Source organism: Natrix helvetica (genome assembly GCF_964273705.1).
Source record: "Natrix helvetica genome assembly, chromosome: 2".
Taxonomy (NCBI): domain Eukaryota; kingdom Metazoa; phylum Chordata; class Lepidosauria; order Squamata; family Natricidae; genus Natrix; species Natrix helvetica.
Genome location: NC_138552.1, coordinates 274907166 through 274924858, shown reverse-complemented (window position 1 = coordinate 274924858; position 17693 = coordinate 274907166). Strand labels below are relative to the sequence as shown.

The 17693-nt window shown below is 45.4% G+C and overlaps 1 protein-coding gene across 1 annotated transcript in view; it reads right to left on the bottom strand.

The window, feature by feature from the left end:
* The window catches only part of TMEM132E (transmembrane protein 132E), a 296117-nt gene extending 287148 nt beyond the window's left edge, over window positions 1-8969 (bottom strand). Inside the window, exon 1 of the mRNA XM_081944775.1 lies at window positions 8841-8969. Coding sequence (XP_081800901.1) covers window positions 8841-8913 — 73 coding nt within the window. The 5' untranslated portion in view covers window positions 8914-8969. The remainder of the gene's footprint in view (window positions 1-8840) is intronic.
* Window positions 8970-17693: the final 8724 nt, after the last annotated feature.

Sequence of the window (17693 nt, the reverse complement as noted above, 5' to 3'; positions counted from 1 at the left end):
AAAGAAGGTTACATGAGGACTTCCCTTATGACTATCACATAACTATAATGGGCAGGCTCTAAGTTATAAGTCAAGGATTATCTTACCCAGGACATGGATATTAACAATCTGGTTTAATACAATTTATCAACTGGTTCTTCACCAAAAGTTTCTGCAAAAAATGATTAATTCTGGGCAAATGAGATTGTATAAAACCCATTTTGTTCTCCCATAATTCTAGTTCACTGAACTCCTGTTTATTTCTGATTCTGGTTTCCCTTAACTCCCAAAATCAATATTTTTGGGCTCCAAGCTCCACATTCTTAAAGAGCTGTGGTGCAAAGTGGTTAGAGTGCAGCACTGCAGGCTACTTCTGCTGGCTGCCAGGAGTTTGATTCGCACCGGCTCAAAGTTGACTCAGCCTTCCATCCTTCCGAGGTCGGTAAAATGAGGGCCCAGATCATTGGGGGCAATAGGCTGACTCTGTAAACTGCTTAGAGAGAGCTGTAAAGCACTGTGAAGTGATATACAAAGCTAAGTGCTATTGCTATAAGTCTAAATGCTATTTTTCCTGCTCAGCTACAGCTTCAACTCAATCCTATCCTAAACATGACTCTGCTGTAGTTCCACCAAAGGTTGAGTCCATTCTACAGTCAACACTAAATGGAGGCAGACATGCAAGAACTGATAAAATTATCTTTTTGGGGGGCCTGATGACAGAACATCCCCCGCAACTAACAGCCAAACACCCCACCAATTAATAGGAGGTCACTGCGGTCTGACTCATTCACTAGGCTCGCCTACATGCTAGACTTTGCTAAGTGGGAATGTGTTATTTAAAAAAATCATTTGGAGGCAAAGGATATTATGCAAGCACAGCAATTGCACTTTGTTAAATTAGGTTTAGGGTTTAATGTGTTGGGCGAATCCAACTAGTCTATCCCCATGAATAAGTAGGAAAGGAGAAGACTGAGGAATAGAGTCCTGGTTGCTTTTCTTCAATTAAGGCAGGGGTGTCAAACTCAAGGCCTGGGGAGCCGGAGCTGGCCCATGGGGTGCTTAGATCTGGCCCACCACGCCGTCCTGGAAACAGCAAAGGACTGGCCCATGGCGCCCCGACAGGAGTGATGTCGAGCCGGCCACACCCAACCCAGCCTCCGAGGTCAAATACAACCCTCATGTGGCCCTCAGTGAAATCGAGTTTGACACCCCTGAATTAAAGGATACACCAACACACTGATGTCAACACATTGATGCAGCCATGCAACCACAAGGCATTGCAAGTGCAGACAAGATGCCAACCACCCAGAATGCAATCGCATGTCTGTGTGCGTATATGGGGAGTGGGGGATTAAGGCTCACTGGGGCCCTAGGCAGTGACAAATCTTGGTGCCCCCCCCTCCTTTGTACATACTATACATAGCTTCATTGTTTGCTTTTTCTTTCTCAACGTTGTGATGCCCCCTTGGGCCTGGTGCCCAAATCACATGCTTAGTCTGCTTAATGGTTAGTACACCACTGTATATGGGGGAAGTTGGAACTTCAGAATTGGGTCATCAATATCTCCAGGGAGATCTGTTGAAACTTCTAATTGTTACTAAGCGACCAGTCATAACTTGAGGATTACCTGTCTGAGACTCTGCAAAAGCTTTGATTTGAGACTGTAAGTTTTGCATGTATTTCCTATAAAAAAGAAACAGTTAATATGGTTAGAGGGAAAGGCCTAGTTTTAAAATTTGTTAATCCTTTATGCACCTAATCCAGCTCCTGAACTTCAGCAGTCATGACAGCAGACCAGGGCACAAACTAAGATCCTTGTAACAATCAGCATTAGTGTTTAAATATTATTGCTCAAACCAGAATTCTGAGTCATACACTGGATCCCAAGGCCTTTAATGTAACCCTATCATCTTTCCAAAAACTGCTACCAAGCTATAAGATGAAAACTATAAAGAGAGATTATATAAACCAGGGGTAGTCAACCTTTTTATACCTACCGCCCACTTCTGTATCTCTGTTAGTAGTAAAATTTTCAAACCGCCCCCCGGTTCCACAGTAATGGCGATTTATAAAGTAGGGAAGTAACTTTACTTTATAAAATTTATAAAGCAGAGTTACAGCAACCCCTACCGCCCACCATGAAAGCTGAAACGCCCACTAGTGGGCAGTAGGGACCAGGTTGACTACCACTGATATAAACCATGAATATCAAACTCGATCCCCTTGCAGGCTGTATCAGGATTTTATTTGCCTTTGGGGGGCTGGGGCGGCATGGGCCACTCCCTCCCCATCTCCGGGATGGCCCCGTGGGACAACTCTGGGCCTATCACAGACCAGATCCAGCCCACGGGCTGCATGTTTGACACATCTGATATAAACTATAAATTTATTTGGTTCCATGTTACATTTAACTTACCGTATTTTTCAGAGTATAAGATGCACTTTTCCCCCTAAAAGAGGGTGAAAATTTAGGTGCATCTTATACCCCAAATATAGTCCAGCCCACCCGTCGGTCCCCGGGCTTTGGTCTCTGCCTCCCAGCAATTTGCTTCCTTGCAGCAAACAGCATGTTTCAGTTTCATCTTCAGCACAAGCAGCTGATTGTCAGTTGGATCGGCCTCCCGACCATCAGCTGTTTCAGACTGCAGGGATCTCCATTGCCTATTGCCACCTCCGCATGTCCCATTATCTGCCCTCTCCAATCCCTGCTGCCTGAAACAGGAGGAAAATGGGGTGCGCAGGTCAAAAACAGGACACGCAGAGGCTGAAAACGGGGTTCATGAAGACGGCAATAGGCTATGGCAATCCCTGCAGCCTGAAACAGCTGATTGCCGATCCAACTGACGATCAGCTGCTTGTGCTAATCAGGCTGTGCTGAAATTGAAACGCACTGTTTGCTGCAAGGAGGCAAATTGCTGGGAGGCACTCGCAGATTTTTTTTCTTGTACTAATCAGGCCAAACTGAAACTGAAACAGGCTGTTTGCTGCAAGGAGGCAAATTACTGGGAGGCAGAGGAAGATTTTTTTTCTTGTTTTCCTCCCCAAAAACTAGGAGCATCTTATACGCCAAAAAGTACGGTAAATAGAATTCTTTTTATCCCGACATTGTATACAATATCTCTTTATCCCACCATCGGTTTTGGTCATTCATTCTTGATGGGCTGATTTTTCAGATTTAAAGGTTGCCCTTTTAGTAGCAGGATAGTTGGACTGATGCTATAGAGATCTAGGTTCAAGCCCACCCCCAGCCCCAGAAGCCCACTGGGTGACTTCAAGTCACTCGCTTCCACTCAGAACCACCCTACCTCACGGGGTTATTGTTATGTGGAAAAATGGAACATCTTTGTAGGTCTACATAAAAGGAGGGAAGTCTAACAAGTAAATAAATATCACGCAATCAGCTGTATCAGAAAAAGAGGGGTCATCTCCCACCTAGTTGGTTCTCAAAGACATCCTTTGGATATGGACTAACAGCACTTCAGGGAAGCATCTGATACGAGAAAGCAATTAAAAAAAAATTCAACAAACTCTTTACAATATGCCCCTTGCAAGATTATTATACACACCACGGAATGTTTTGAAGTTCTCCTTTCTCTGTTATCACTCCCTCTAATTGGGAACTCTGGTGGAAAGTGCTGATGGAAATAGGGGAAAAAATAGCATAACTGGGACAATGAGCAACGCAGAGGTATCAGCACGTCCAGAGAAGACCTGAGCTTTGCAGAAATGAATCTACCTGTTTAAGCAAGGAATCTTAAAGAACAAAAGGCAATTCTTCTCCATCCAGTGAGATCCAGATATGAAACATAGCTTTAACAAAATGCCAGGAAGAACAACCCCAGCCAAATTCCTGATGTCAACTGAAGCCATTCTGCATGCTATTTATTTATCCTGCTTTCCTATTCACCCCCAGCATCTGGTACATTGCTTCTGAATATGGAAGTTCTATTTCATCCTCAATGTTCATTGCTGTAAATAGCCTAATCCATCAGGACAGTCCATCTCAACTTCACATTGTCATGTATGGACTGCAGCTTGCATTCTACCAGGGAACTGGAAAGAAATGGAATGGAAGATAGATAGATAGATAGATAGATAGATAGATGGATGGATGGATGGATGGATGGATGGATGGATGGATGGATGGATGGATGATAGATAGATGATAGATAGATAGATAGATGATAGATAGATAGATAGATAGATAGATAGATAGATAGATAGATAGATAGATAGATGATAGATAGAAGACAGACTAGAATAGAATAGAATAATAGAATACGTGGCCATGTGTGATTAGACACACAAGGAATTAGTTTAGTTTATTGTCATTGCACATGGTACAACGAAATTAAATGCCATCTTTACATTACAATTATAAAAATAAAAACATAAACATACATCCTTTACAATTAGTCTGTGATGCAGAAGCTCTCAGCATACACGCAAAACATGTACACTGACAATTATATTGCCAAAACATCTGGGAAATTTATTCCATGTATATAGCCCCCCCCCTTTTTCTTTTTTCTTTTTCAACATCTTATCTTGTGGCCATCGCATCCCTATTCATCGCCTGATGATGAAGCAGCACACACAGTGGTTGGGGGGGAAAATACACTTCCAGTTCTCCCATCAAAACAAACCTTACTTTCACAAGGGCTACAAGTGCTGGGAAACACGAAGGCCATTGCATTGTAAAGGCAAGCAAAGATGGAGAAGAAAGGAAAAGGGGAGCGGGGGGGGGGGGGGAATCACCCTGATTTCTAATTCTAGCAATCAGGACCATCAAGATGAAAAACTGCACATTCCCCCCCTTTCCTCCCCCCCCCCCACACACCCACAGGACAGTATGCTCCAGTTTTCAGCCGGCTCTGCTCCTTATCACCCATCCCATCCACCATCTGCTCCCAGGGGTACCACGAGAAAAGCACCCAGCTACTTATGAGCTTGAGCTCATAGGATGAGACGTAGCATTAAAACCCAGTGCATCAACCTCGAGCTTTTTAACAGTTCACCATGATATATTATTAATCATTTTTATAATGCGCTTGCATAGATTGCTGTGGCTTGGGGCTATGTTCTGTACCTAGGATTGGCAGGGAAGAAAAACAACAAAATAGGGCAGACTGATTTCCTTTCTTTTCTTGTTTTGCCCCTTCCACAGTGGCCCTGGAGGGAGCAGCTGTAAAAAAAGAAGACCAGTCAGGGAGTCACACTACAAGCTGAGCACCCCGCTGCAGGCACAAAAGAAAATCGCCAGGACAGAAGGGATGTTCAGGGAAGGCAAAGTTTGTACGCCTGGTTCGGATCATCTCTTAAAGTCTGCTCCCCGAAGCTAGGCACGGTCTTTGCACTCAGCTTGCAGAGAAAAAGAGGGAGAAATTCGTGCCAGATTCCATGCCATTCCACCTACACCAGTTTTCCAGACCTGTGGAAAAATGTAGTTTGGATTTTCCACTTGGGGAGACCAGAAATAAAAAAAAAAAAGCAGACCAAACTCAGTTCAGTTATGATGGCGTAATCAGATTCCTTATTTCTACCCCAAGCAAGTCCGTTCAGATCTTGTTTGTGAAAAGGAAGCATGGGGCAACACAGGGCAAGGGAAGGAGGTGAAACTGGAATCCACTTCTGCGGTGGGTTCAGTTCTAAGCCATCAGCTTGTAAAAACCCTTTGGTTCTTACCTCTCCTGTATATAATCAGACTTTCTCAATGGAAAAGTATCAGTTACAAATGTGTATTGTGGCAAGGGAGGGGATGAGACATTAACGCCTAGCAATCCTGAGAGCACTGCCATGGGCAGGTATTATGATACTTGGGGAGTGGGGGGGCGGGATGCTTGTCTCGATCTCCCCCCCCCAAACACACAGCAAGGCTTTGCTTCATTCTGCGTTGTAGGTTCAGCTGCTAACCACCCATTAAGAGCAACTTCCCAAGCAGACCCTGGCATTTCTCCTTTCCCAAACCTACTAGCTTCTTTCTCTGCCTTCCTCAGCCCGGACTTCATTAAAGGCCAGCTGGCAAAGGAAAGGAAAGGGGGGGGGGGGTGTCTGAAAAAGCGAGATGATGGTGGGCTGCAGAAAACCGAAAGAATCCCCTAACCCAGAAGATATTTTCTAGGATCTCTAGTGGCTACTGCAGGTTTTGCATACACTGTTGTAGAATAAAGGAGTGATTTATCAAGGGAAAGGAAGGATTTTGCACGCACCAAGACATGCAACCAACAGGGGAGGGAAACCATGGGAAAGTAACCCACAAACTCTTTCCAAATAAAACAGATCCATGGCAGAAATAAAAAGAACGGACCAAAGATGTGAGCAAGCAGAAGGGAGCCCATTTCAAAACCTCCTTCAGCCATTCCTACAAGTGCATCACCATCCTGAGCTTGCAAAGAGCCCATAGCCCTCAGCAAGGCAATCCAGACACTGGAACACAACTTGCAATTGGCAAATCGGAACCAGCTTTATCTGAGCTGCTAACGCTGCACATGTTCCACATGTTTGGGGTATGGTCTTGAATGCCCAACGAGGAAAGGAAGCTGGGAGATGGGATCGGAGGACGGAGTTGCAAACCACAGGACTGTACAATTTCAATCAGAGGCTGGAAATGAAATGATTTCAGCCCTCTTATTCAGACAGATGAGAAAATGATCTTAGCTTTACGTAGGGCTGGGCTAAAAAAGCCAATTGGCCATGCCTTTCCTCTTTTTTTTTCTCCATTCGGAAAAAAACAAGCTGGTATCCAGCTTTAAAACAATACAGACCTCTTCCCTAAAAATCTAGGAGGAGGGTGAATTCAAGAAAGGGCATGTGGCAACAATTCTGGCAGGAAACGGAGGGCAGCCAGAGATGCCCTGGAGCTTACCAAGGAAGATGCAGGCACTCGGGGGAAGAACACAAGGACCTGGCTGAGATCAAGAAGCAAAACAGAACCTCCATGTTCCGAAGCAGCTAAGAAGCACAAATACAGCAGTCGCACTTTGACCTCTCTGGCTAACACTTCCTGATGTTAGCAAGCAAGCAGGGCCAGATGTTTATTCCATGAGTCTGTCTTTTTTCCATAACTGGGGGGGTGGGGGTGTTAGAGGTTTTTTTCCTCCTTTCTTCTTTCAAATGTTATTGTATTTTATCTCATTTTATTGCTGGTTTGGACTATTGTTAGGTCTCCTGGATGGGGGAGTAAACTGTAATTAGCTATCTCATGGCAGCTGAAAAATGTTTGCGCTGGAAAAACAATCAACTGGGAAGCAAAAGGCTGCTGTGGTCTTGTTTCAAGCTGGCCAATGCAGCGAAAGCTCTAGACTCAATGGAGCCCTGGGTCTGGTCCAGTGCAAGTGGCTTTAGAGAAGCTGTTAGGCCTGAGAGTTCAACAGAGCCTCCAAATCAGGGGGCAGTATACCTGTGAGTACCAGTGACATATTAAAATTGTCTTCTCTTGGTGTCCCGTTTTTTGAAGTCCTACAGAAGAGAAAGCTAGAAGAGATGGGTTCATTCTCTCCTGACATTCTGGACTACATTTCCACGAACCTTTGCCTCTGTTCAGGTCAGCTCAATCCTATGGGAGCCTAAGCCTAACATACTGAATTGAGAAGGCACCTTCTCAATTGCCTGTACTTGAGTTGGATGGGTCTCCTTTCGTCTAGAACTTATTCGGGACGGAGAAAATCATTCTCTTGGATCAGACCAAAGAACATCTAGTCCAGCATCTGTTCCTTTCAAGACTAGTCTAAGTACCTCTGGGAAGTCTGCAAGCCAGATAGGAACACCAAGCCACTCACAGAAACTCTTAAGGAGAGCCCTTATGCCTCTGACAGGGGCCATAAAACCCAGACCCTGGGGTCAATGGCTTGCTGTCTGTCTTCAGAGCGTTCCTCCATCTTATAGAACGTACTCTGGGTAGACAGGCAACTGAGATTAATATTGAAGCAGGAAAAGTCCACACATAGAGAGTAGTTCTGGGTTTGGGTGCAAACTCTGTTTATGCTTAGAGGCACCAGATCCAGAAGTAAAAGCAGCTACTGAAAATGGCCCCAAGGCTACAGTAGGCCTCCTGCCAGCCTAACAGACCCGTTTTCACAAGGAAAAGCATCATGTTGTCAACCCTGAAGGCGGAGGTTGAAGAGGCATCTTTTCCACCAACCCTAACTCTTGCTCAGCTGAACTCCCAGCTACCCCAAACTATCTGCCACTCTCTTTCATGTTGCATCCCATGTAACCAACATCATCGGCCTTCAAATCAAATTCTAAGCGTCAGTCAGCACTGGCTCAAATTAAGCCACCAGGCAAAACAAGAACATCATAGAGCTGCCCAGGAGATGCCCACTCTCTTGGAATTGGGGATCTAGCTGGCCACGACACCAACTACTATAACCTCGAACCCCCTTTCACCAACTCCAAAGCTGTGCTCACGGTGGTGAGATGGCAAAGCACTCTGCACATGCTTGTGTGCCCTAGCGCTGATCAGGTTACTGTATCCCGTTGCTGAAGTCTGCCAGGCCACGGTACCAAAAAAAACAACAGTGCATATACAAGCTGAAAACACACTTTGAAAAAACCGACCTGATTTGTTTGCAAATCCATTTTCCACATGGTGTTACTTGCAATTTCCCCAGAATTGTGTTGCATCTCACAAGCGGCAAAAAAAAAAAAAACCAGCTAATTGGCAGGAGGAGTTCCAGGCAGTTGGGTTAACTCTGTGCCTTTTGCCTGGATTCAGACCTTTAAAAAGCCTTTTTATTGCTATAGAAAAGGACGCTGCGATCCAAGCCGACTTTCCCCCACACACACACACCTCATTCAACACCCCCGCCCCCCAGAGCGACCCTCCCCTTCATCGGCGGCGGCGGCGGCGGCTCACTCACCGTGGCTGAGGAGGGCTCCGATGCAGTAGAGAAGGGCGGCGGGTCCGGAGCGCGCCCTCCTCGCCAAGGCCATGGCGGAATCCGGAGCGGAGCGTGGAGAAAACCCGAATCCAAGCACGTGCGATCCGAAACAGAAGCCAAAGACTGAGGCGAAAAGGGGGCTGGAGGGGGTGGGGAGGCTCGGGGAAAGGAGGCGCGGGGGGGGAGATCCAAGGAGGGAACAAGAGGGGGGGCCGCCTACTTCTGGCTTGAGCCAGCCCAGGATCGGCCCAAGGGGGGGTGAACCGCCCCTCGGCCAAGAAGCTGGGGTGCGAGAGACTAGAGACAACCAAAGGGCAGGGACAAAACGTAGCGGCCCCACGTGCAATCCGGGCCGGATACTGGATGGAATTAGGATGCAAAACGGGGAGGGGGGGGGAGAGAATAAAAGAATTACAGCAACGTTAAGCAATAAACACCCCCCAAAAAAAATCCAGGGAGGGGGAGAAAGAGCTGCCAAATGGAGAGAAGGACCACAGCACGGAAGAGCTTAACGATGCAGCCCCCTCCCCAAAGTCATTAGGACCAGAGGACCAACCAAGTGCGGGGAGACGGGAGGACGTGGATGAAATAAAAAAGACGGTCTCTCCCCCCGAAATGGAGGGGTGGGGTGGGGGAAATGGGGAGGGGGGAGGGGGGTCAGTGAGAAGGGAGGGGGGGTGGAAAAAACAAGCTTGCCGCTGTAATCCGATTGCGAGTCGCCGGTTTGCGAGTCTTCCTTCTTCGCCGGGGCGCCCGGCGGGAATCCTCGGAGAAGCGAGTAACTTACATCCGGAGCTGCGGAACAGAAGAAAGTTCGGGAGGCTAAGAAGCAGCGGCGGGCGGCGCTGGAGATCAAGGGGGGGCGCCGGCGAGAAGATGTAAGCTGCCCCGTCTAAAGCCCCCCCCCCCCCGCAGGGGATTTCGGAGCCCTCGGCGAGAATCAACCTTGCACCCCCGGACGATCGCTTCCCTGTGTAGCAGAGAGCCGCGGCCGGAGTGCCGGAGCTTCAGGGCTCGCCTGCCGCCTGGCCACCCGCCCCTCCGTCCGTCTCCGCGGCGAAGATGCGCCGATCTGAGCCTTCTCCAGCCGGGAACAGCAGCCGAGAGAGAGAGACTCCCTCCGCCCCCTCAAGCCTGCCCTCCTCCCCGCGTTCTCCCTCCGTCACGTGTTTTCCCAGGAGTTTTCTAACGCCGCCGCCGCGGCTCTGCAAACACGCGGCGAGCGTGCCCGTGCGAACCCCAGGTCCCGCTTCCTGCAAGCAACGGATCGTTCCAGCGCTGCTGCCGGAATCCACGGGCGCCGGAGGCAGGGAGGGGCGGAGGAGATGGGGGAGCCTACCGGACTCCCTGCGGGGCCTCGAAGGAAAGACTGGGTTTTCCCCCCACTAGCACCACCACCAGGAAAGAAATTATGGTGCTCGCGGGTCGCGTTCGCACGACGCGTTCAAGAAAGTAGGATGGAGACCTGTTTAAGGGCTGCACTTAAAAAAAAAAGATCGTTGGATCAATGAATGGTTCGGGGTGTGGGGCGAACCCTAGAAAATAGGGTAGGTTAAAATCCGGGGAGGAGAGGAAGCTCGTGAGAATGCAGCCAACTGCGTTACAAATCAAAGATGCACGCAACAAGAAGCCGCCCTTGAAAGTTGATGGGTTGACATTTGTTTGCTTGCTTGCTTATTTATTCATTTATTTATTTATTTCTGTATATTTAATATTTTTGTTTATTTATTTTTGCCATCGATGTCAACTCTTAGCAACTGCACAGATAGCAGCCTATCTTCTGGACCTGTTGAAATTACAGTAGTCGTTCCTCTATTTACAGCATTGTGTGTGTGTGTGCATGCACACACATATATACATATACAAATATACTCACATATATATTTTGCTGTGCTCCTTGATTTTCCCTATTACTGACTGCAGGTCAATTGTATTTTCAGCTATCAGGTTGAAACCCCGCCAGATTATAGTGCAGGTTATTGATGTTTCTTCCTCTAATTTTAAGACCATGCTCAGCTTTCAATCTGTGTGTGTGTGTCTGTGTGTGTGTGTGTGTGTAGCATATAGATTGAGTAAGAAGAGAGTCTACAGGTAGTCCTCAACCTAGGGCCACAGTTGGGATCAGAATTTATATTACTAAGGAAGGTTGTTGTTAAATGAGCTGGGCCCAATTTTTATGATCTTTTTTTGTCATGGTTATTAAGCACATCACCCTCGTTGTTAAGTGAATCACGTAATCAAAGAAAAATTCACTTCTTTGCTTGGCAGAAGCTGGCTGTGGCACCTGACTTCTACTTTCAGTCATTGTAAATGCATGCCAGTTGCCAAGCACTTGGATTTTCATCAAATGACTGTGGGGATGCTGCTACGGTTGTAAGTGCGAGGACCGGTTAGTTGTAAAAAATGACTTATCAGTTTCTGCCATCTAACAATTTCTTCATTCCTAGAACACTATCCAAACACCAAAACAATACTTACATACACGGACATCACCAGGTGGAACACACAGATACCAAATTGATTACAGTTATTCTTCCACTTATGAACACAGCTGAGCCCAAAATTTATGTTGCTAACTGAGTCAGTTATTAAGTGACTTTTGCCTCATTTTATGACTTTTCTTGCCACGATGGCTTAGTGAATCCTTGCAGTTGTTAAGTTAGCCACACGGTTGTTAAGTGAATCTGACTTCCCCATTGACTTTGCTTCTCAAAAGGTCGCATAACCTTGGGATACTGCAACCATCATAAATATGAGTCAGTTGCCCAACAACTTAATTTTGATCATGTGACCATGGTGATACTGCAGTGATCGTAAGTGTGGAAAAACAGTCATAAGTCACTTTTTTTCAGTGCTGTTGTAACTTTGAGCTGTCACTAAATGAACCATTGTACGTCAAGGATTACCTGTATGTTAAGGGTAGTCAATTTGAAAAGAGATGAAAATTGTGGAAGGTAAGCCCAGTTGTAACAACAAAGACGTGGTTAGGAGCTGACTGTAAAACAGATGGTGAACTGTTTACAGCAGGGGTGTCCAAAGTTGGGAACTTTAAGACTTGTGGACTTCAACTTCCAGAATTCCCCAGCCAGCCATGCTGGCTGGGGAATTCTGGGAGTTGAAGTCCACAAGTCTTAAAGTTCCCAACTTTGGACACCCCTGGTTTACAGCCAAGTTCCAAATCAAAGTAGAACAAAACCAATCCACAATTATGATCTTGAATCACCTCACCATTTTCAAGGAGAACATGCTTTTAAATCCTGGACCTCACTGATAGGGAATCAGAGAAACTATGAAATGAAACCAAATGTGTTTTTGTGGATGAATGTGGAAAGAGATTGCCAAGAACCGAGAGTCAGAAGAAAGAAAAATGCGTATCGGAACAGATGGTGGGAATGGGCAAAAGGAGAAGCCGAAGCCAAGAAAAGATAAAGATCTCATGAAGGAATTTAACAAAGAACTTATTTATTTATTTATTTATTTATTTATTTATTTATTTATTTATTTATTTATTTCTTAGATTTTTAGACCGCCCCCTCTCCCAGCAAGGGACTCGGGGCGGTGTACAGTCAATGCAAATAAAATACAGTCATAACAATAAAATACATTTAAAATACATTTGGAGGGGGAGATAGACTGTACAAGAAATAAATATATTCTAAAACCCTAAAAACATCCCAATTAAAACCCCAAACCCAATTAAAATAAATCCCCGGGAGGTAAAACTAAGAAAGTGCCAGGCCAGCTGATTGAAATAGGTGAGTCTTTAACTTTTGACGGAAGGAACGGAGGTCGGTGGTAGTTCGAATGTCAGGGGGGAGGTCATTCCAGAGGGTTGGGTCCATCACAGAGAAGGACCTACTCCTAGGTGTCGCCCGCTGGCATTGTCTAGCGGACGGCACCAGGAGGAGCCCCTCCCTGTGTGAGCGGATAGGTCGCAGGGACCTATCAGAGAGATGTTGGAAGATATGAGAAACAGCATTATAAGGACATCTGTAAGACATCCAAGATGGACACAGGCACAGGGAAACGAGGAAAATCTTCCAAAAGATCTCCAGAAAGAGGTTCCAACCTCGAATTAATATGCCAAAGGATTCCATGGAGAGGTAGAAACTGTTCCAAAGGAGATCAAAGAGAAATGGAAGCACTATACTGAAATCCAGTACAGTAAAGATGTTGTCACCCAAGATGCCTTAAGAAGATATTTCCTTCATACAAGATCCTCTAATATTAGAAGATTAAGTTAGCTTAGCATTCTAGCCATTATCCAAGTTGGGAAGTTAATAGAAATTGCGGGAATATCTACAGAAATAGAGCACCAGAAGATGAATTAATAAAGCTTGTTAACAAACTATGCCATCAAATCTGGAGAATGACCCAGTGGCCAACAGTTTATAAGAAGTCAATTTACAGACAAAACCAGACTTATACAGAACATAGAATAGTAAGAGTTGGAAGGGACCTCGGAACTGACATGGCCAGTTCACTAAATGAACTGTTGTAAGTTGAGGGCTACCTAAATACAAATACAATAGCAGAGTTGGAAGGGACCTTGGAGGTCTTCTAGTCCAACCCCCTGCCTAGGCAACAGCACTGAAAAAGTGATTTACCTTTATTTCTGAGGCCATACAATCCAACTAAAAGGTAAAGGTTCCCCTTGCACATATGTGCTAGTCGTTCCTGACTCTAGTGGGCAGTGCTCATCTCCGTTTCAAAGCTGAACAGCCAGCACTATCCGAAGACGTCTCCGTGGTCATGTGACCGGCATGACCAAACAGCGAAGGCGCATGGAATGTTGTTACCTTCCACCAAAGGTGGTTCCTATTTTTCTACTTGCATTTTTTACATGCTTTCGAACTGCTAGGTTGGCAGAAGCTGGGACAAGTAACAGGCGCTCACTCGGTTACGCAGCGCTGGGGATTTGAACCGCCAAACTGCCGACCTTTCTGATCGAAAAGCTCAGGGTCTTAGCCACTGAGCCTTACCGCATCCAACTTGTTCTTACTTAATATTTCCATCTTTGGTATTTCAGTCTCCAACCATAGCCAACCTATCTTGCTTGCAGATTTTGTCAATTTCAGATTGAACTTGATCATAAAACTCATCGGGCTCCTCTTCTTCTGCGTCAGGGAATTGAAGCGTAAACTCAAATAATTGTCATGTTAAAGGGTTTGCCTGTGAAGCGTCATTGCTATTAACTAAATTGAACTCAAGCCCTGTCTTTGCTTTCATAGTCCGGAAGAATAGAGCAATGCCATTTCTTCTTCTTTGTTATTCTTTTTTTTTTTTTTTTTTGGAACTGGTTCTTCTGAATAAAAGGATGCATTTTAATTTTCCTGATGCCTATGATGTCAATGCATAGTGGATACGAATAGAGCTTCCCCATGCTCATCCTTGTATGTTTCCTGTTCCCACTATAATTCTGTCTTTGCCTCTTGGGGTTTTCTTTTCCTGCAGGGCAAAATCAGTAACTCGATGTCCCAAAGACTTAATTTAGCTCTGCGATAAGCTCCAAAAGATCATCAGCATTTCTTGAGTAGCGCGTTGAGTGCCATTTGACCCAAGGGGCTCATCATCCAGCACTATTTTGTCAATCACTGTATCTTGTCAATCCATGTGGTTTTCTTGGGCAAAATGCAAGCATGGTTTACCATTGCTTTCTCCTGCGCAGTGTGAAATGTGTGCTTTTGCCTTTATCACGAAAGCAATCGTCTGCTTTCAGCATCTTTCCTCTATTGCTGCTGCTAAATATAGGTGCCTGCTTGCTTTTGACACGCAGCTGGGTTGCTATCGTTGTTGTAGGTCTGCCTTAGGTGACTCCATTGGGAGAATATGCTTCCCAGCATTTTTCACTCTTTCTAGCATCCGCATCAACATAATGAGATTGTAAGGCAAGATTTGAGGAGGGGGGGGGTGTTTTGAAGATTGAAGAGTAAAGGCTTTCCCTGTCCAGTTGTATCTGACTCTTAAGGGGCAGTGCTCATCTCCATTTCTTAGCTGAGGGATCCTGTATTACCCGAAGACCCAGTGCTACCTATTTATCTACTCACATTTGCATGCCTTCAAACCGCTAGGTGGGCAGGAACTGAGGCAGGAACAGGAGCTCACCCCATCGCATGGTGCTTGGGTCTCAAACCTGGCTTGTTCAGCTTTCCAGCTGACAAGCTCAGTGTCTTTAACTGCTGGATTTTAATACTACCTTCAATCAATAGGTACTTACTTCAGAGGGAAAAAAAAGCTTTGGACTATTGGCCTAACTGGGGCAGTTACAAATTGAAGATGCATTCATCCATCATAATAAACCCAGGGTTAACCTCATTTAATTAGTTGCAATTCTACTTTTGAGTGATTTTGGGTTATTGGGTTATTGACTCTGCTCCTGAGGGTGCAGATGTTGGGTTCTTGTGTATTCAAGGCTACAGCTAAATGGCTGTTGAAAATGATAGGCAGGAGGGTCTTTTCTAATTCCAGTTGGTATACCAGTTCTAACCCTATATGGAGCAAATGGGCCATATACAAATAGAATAGAATAGCCGAGTTGGAAGGGACCTTGGAGGTCTTATAGTCCAACCCCCTGCTTAGGCAGGAAACCCTACACCACTTCAGACAAATGGTTATCTAGCCTCTTCTTAAAAATTCCCAGTGTGGAAGCATTTACTCATATCATAACTCATATCATTATCCCTACCTATCCCTATAGGGAGTCCTCAACATATGGCCACAATTTCTGTTGCTAAGCAAGTCAATTGTTAAGTGAACCACCCTCAGATTTATCCCCCCTTTTTAAAAAATAATGTTTGTTAAACGAAACACTGCAGCTGTTGAATGAATCATGCAAATCCAGCTTCCACCATTCATTTTGACTGGTCAGAAGACAGCTGAGCCCATTAATGGCAATCACAGGACCTCAGGATATTGCAACCCTCATAGATACGTGCCTGACACTAAGAGCCAGAATTTTAATCATGTATCTTGAAAAATGGGGGTAAGTTACTTTTTTTTAGTGCCGTTTTAACTTCAAACAGTGGCTAAACAAACGGTTGTAAATTGAGGATATCTGTATTACCACTGCAATGTGCTCTACATTGTGTGGGAATATATAGTCAAAATAACATTCCTTTCTCAGAGTCAAGGACACCTTGCCCTGCACCTTGAGGGGTATGACTAGGAGGCATCTCCGGTTGGGATGGTGCCTGATTGGACCATGTGATGGACCTGTGGGTGCTGGGCAGGGTCTTGGACTTTCATTTGAGTGGGGGAAACCTGGAAGCTTTCAGATTCAGGTTTTCCCAGATGTGCCAATATGACATCTCTAATAAAATGGAACTTTGAGGAACTTCAAGCCTCGGAGTCTTCTTTCGTTGTGATTGTTACTTGGAACCCTGACATCAGAATTTTGGGATACACCATGTGCTATGATCAAAGGAGTGGTGCGGTGGCCTAGAGGTGGAGCTCTTGCCTCACAATCAGGAAGCTGTAAGTTCGATCTTAGGTAGAGGCAGATATTTCTCTCTCTGGGCACACTGAGAATATATCTGCTGAACAAAACTCCATATTGGCGACAGGAAGGGCATCTGGCCATTAAAACACTCTGCTAGCTCCATTCAATTGCTCCACCCCGCATGGGGTTATGGGGTCATTAAAGGATGATGATGATGTGCTATGACCAAAGAAATTTATGGCTTAATGTGGCGACACGTTAACAGGGCATCCCAAGACTCCGTTAGATTGGGCTCAAGCAACAGTATAAATCAGAAGTACTTGACCTCATTCTGGTTCAATCGAATGTCTTTTGCAAAGCAAGTGAAAATGTAAACTGCATAAGTTACAGAAGACTTTTAAGGAAGGCAGCTTTCTAGACAGCAAGTTCACTCAGTAAATGAAGAGAGAAAGTAAACAGAAGAATTTGGCAAGGGGAATGTGCCAGGAGGCTCCAATCAACACCAACTAGCATGGATAGCAAAAGGAAGCTTAGGGCATTGTTTGTCCTCCTGTCTTGAGAGAACCCAAATTAACAAGTGCAAGTTTGTGCTCTGGTCAGGAGGAGGAGAAGAGCTTGAGAAGGAGAGAGCTTCAGTCCTGCAACATAGCAGGGAAGGTCACAAGGTCCTGGTGAGAATCAACAAAGTTCCCCAGGAGGAGCAGAGAAAGGTACTCAGTGCCAGGGAACATGACAAGGAAGACGAAGTGGGAGAATGTGTCTCAAGGTATAAGATCAAGGGTTTGGCAAAAAAAGCAGAATATTTGTAGCTCAGGGTTGAAATGAGAGGTCCTTCGTGCTCTCTGAGTTTCCTTTTTTCTTTTTCCAGACATTCATTCATTTAATTTAATTTATATTGCTGCCTATTCGCCCATAGCAACTCAAGGCGGCTTGCATAATTTAAAACCACATTAAAAAACAATAAAATTAATAAAAGAATCAGATAAATTAATATAATAAAATCACCACCACCACCCCAGCGACAGCAGATCACACGAGCCATTTAATGGGCTTCATCCCACTCTAGGTTCCCCAGGCCCGCTAGCAGAACCAGGTCTTCAGCGCCTTCTGGAAGAGTATTAGAGGGGCAGCCATTCTAATCTCTGGGGGAATGATGTTCCGGAGAGAGGGAGCCACCACGGAGAAGGCCCTTCTTCTGGATCCCACCGGGTGTATCTCCCATGGGGATGGGACTCGCAACTTTCCCTGCCTCCCACTCTGATGGGTCAGGTAGATGTGACCAGCATGAGACGTTCTCGCAGATAACCTGGTCCCAAGCCATGAAGGGCTTTAAAGGTGACAACCAGCCCCTTTCCCCCCCAAAAGTTTTTTTTAATTTTTTAATACTTTACACA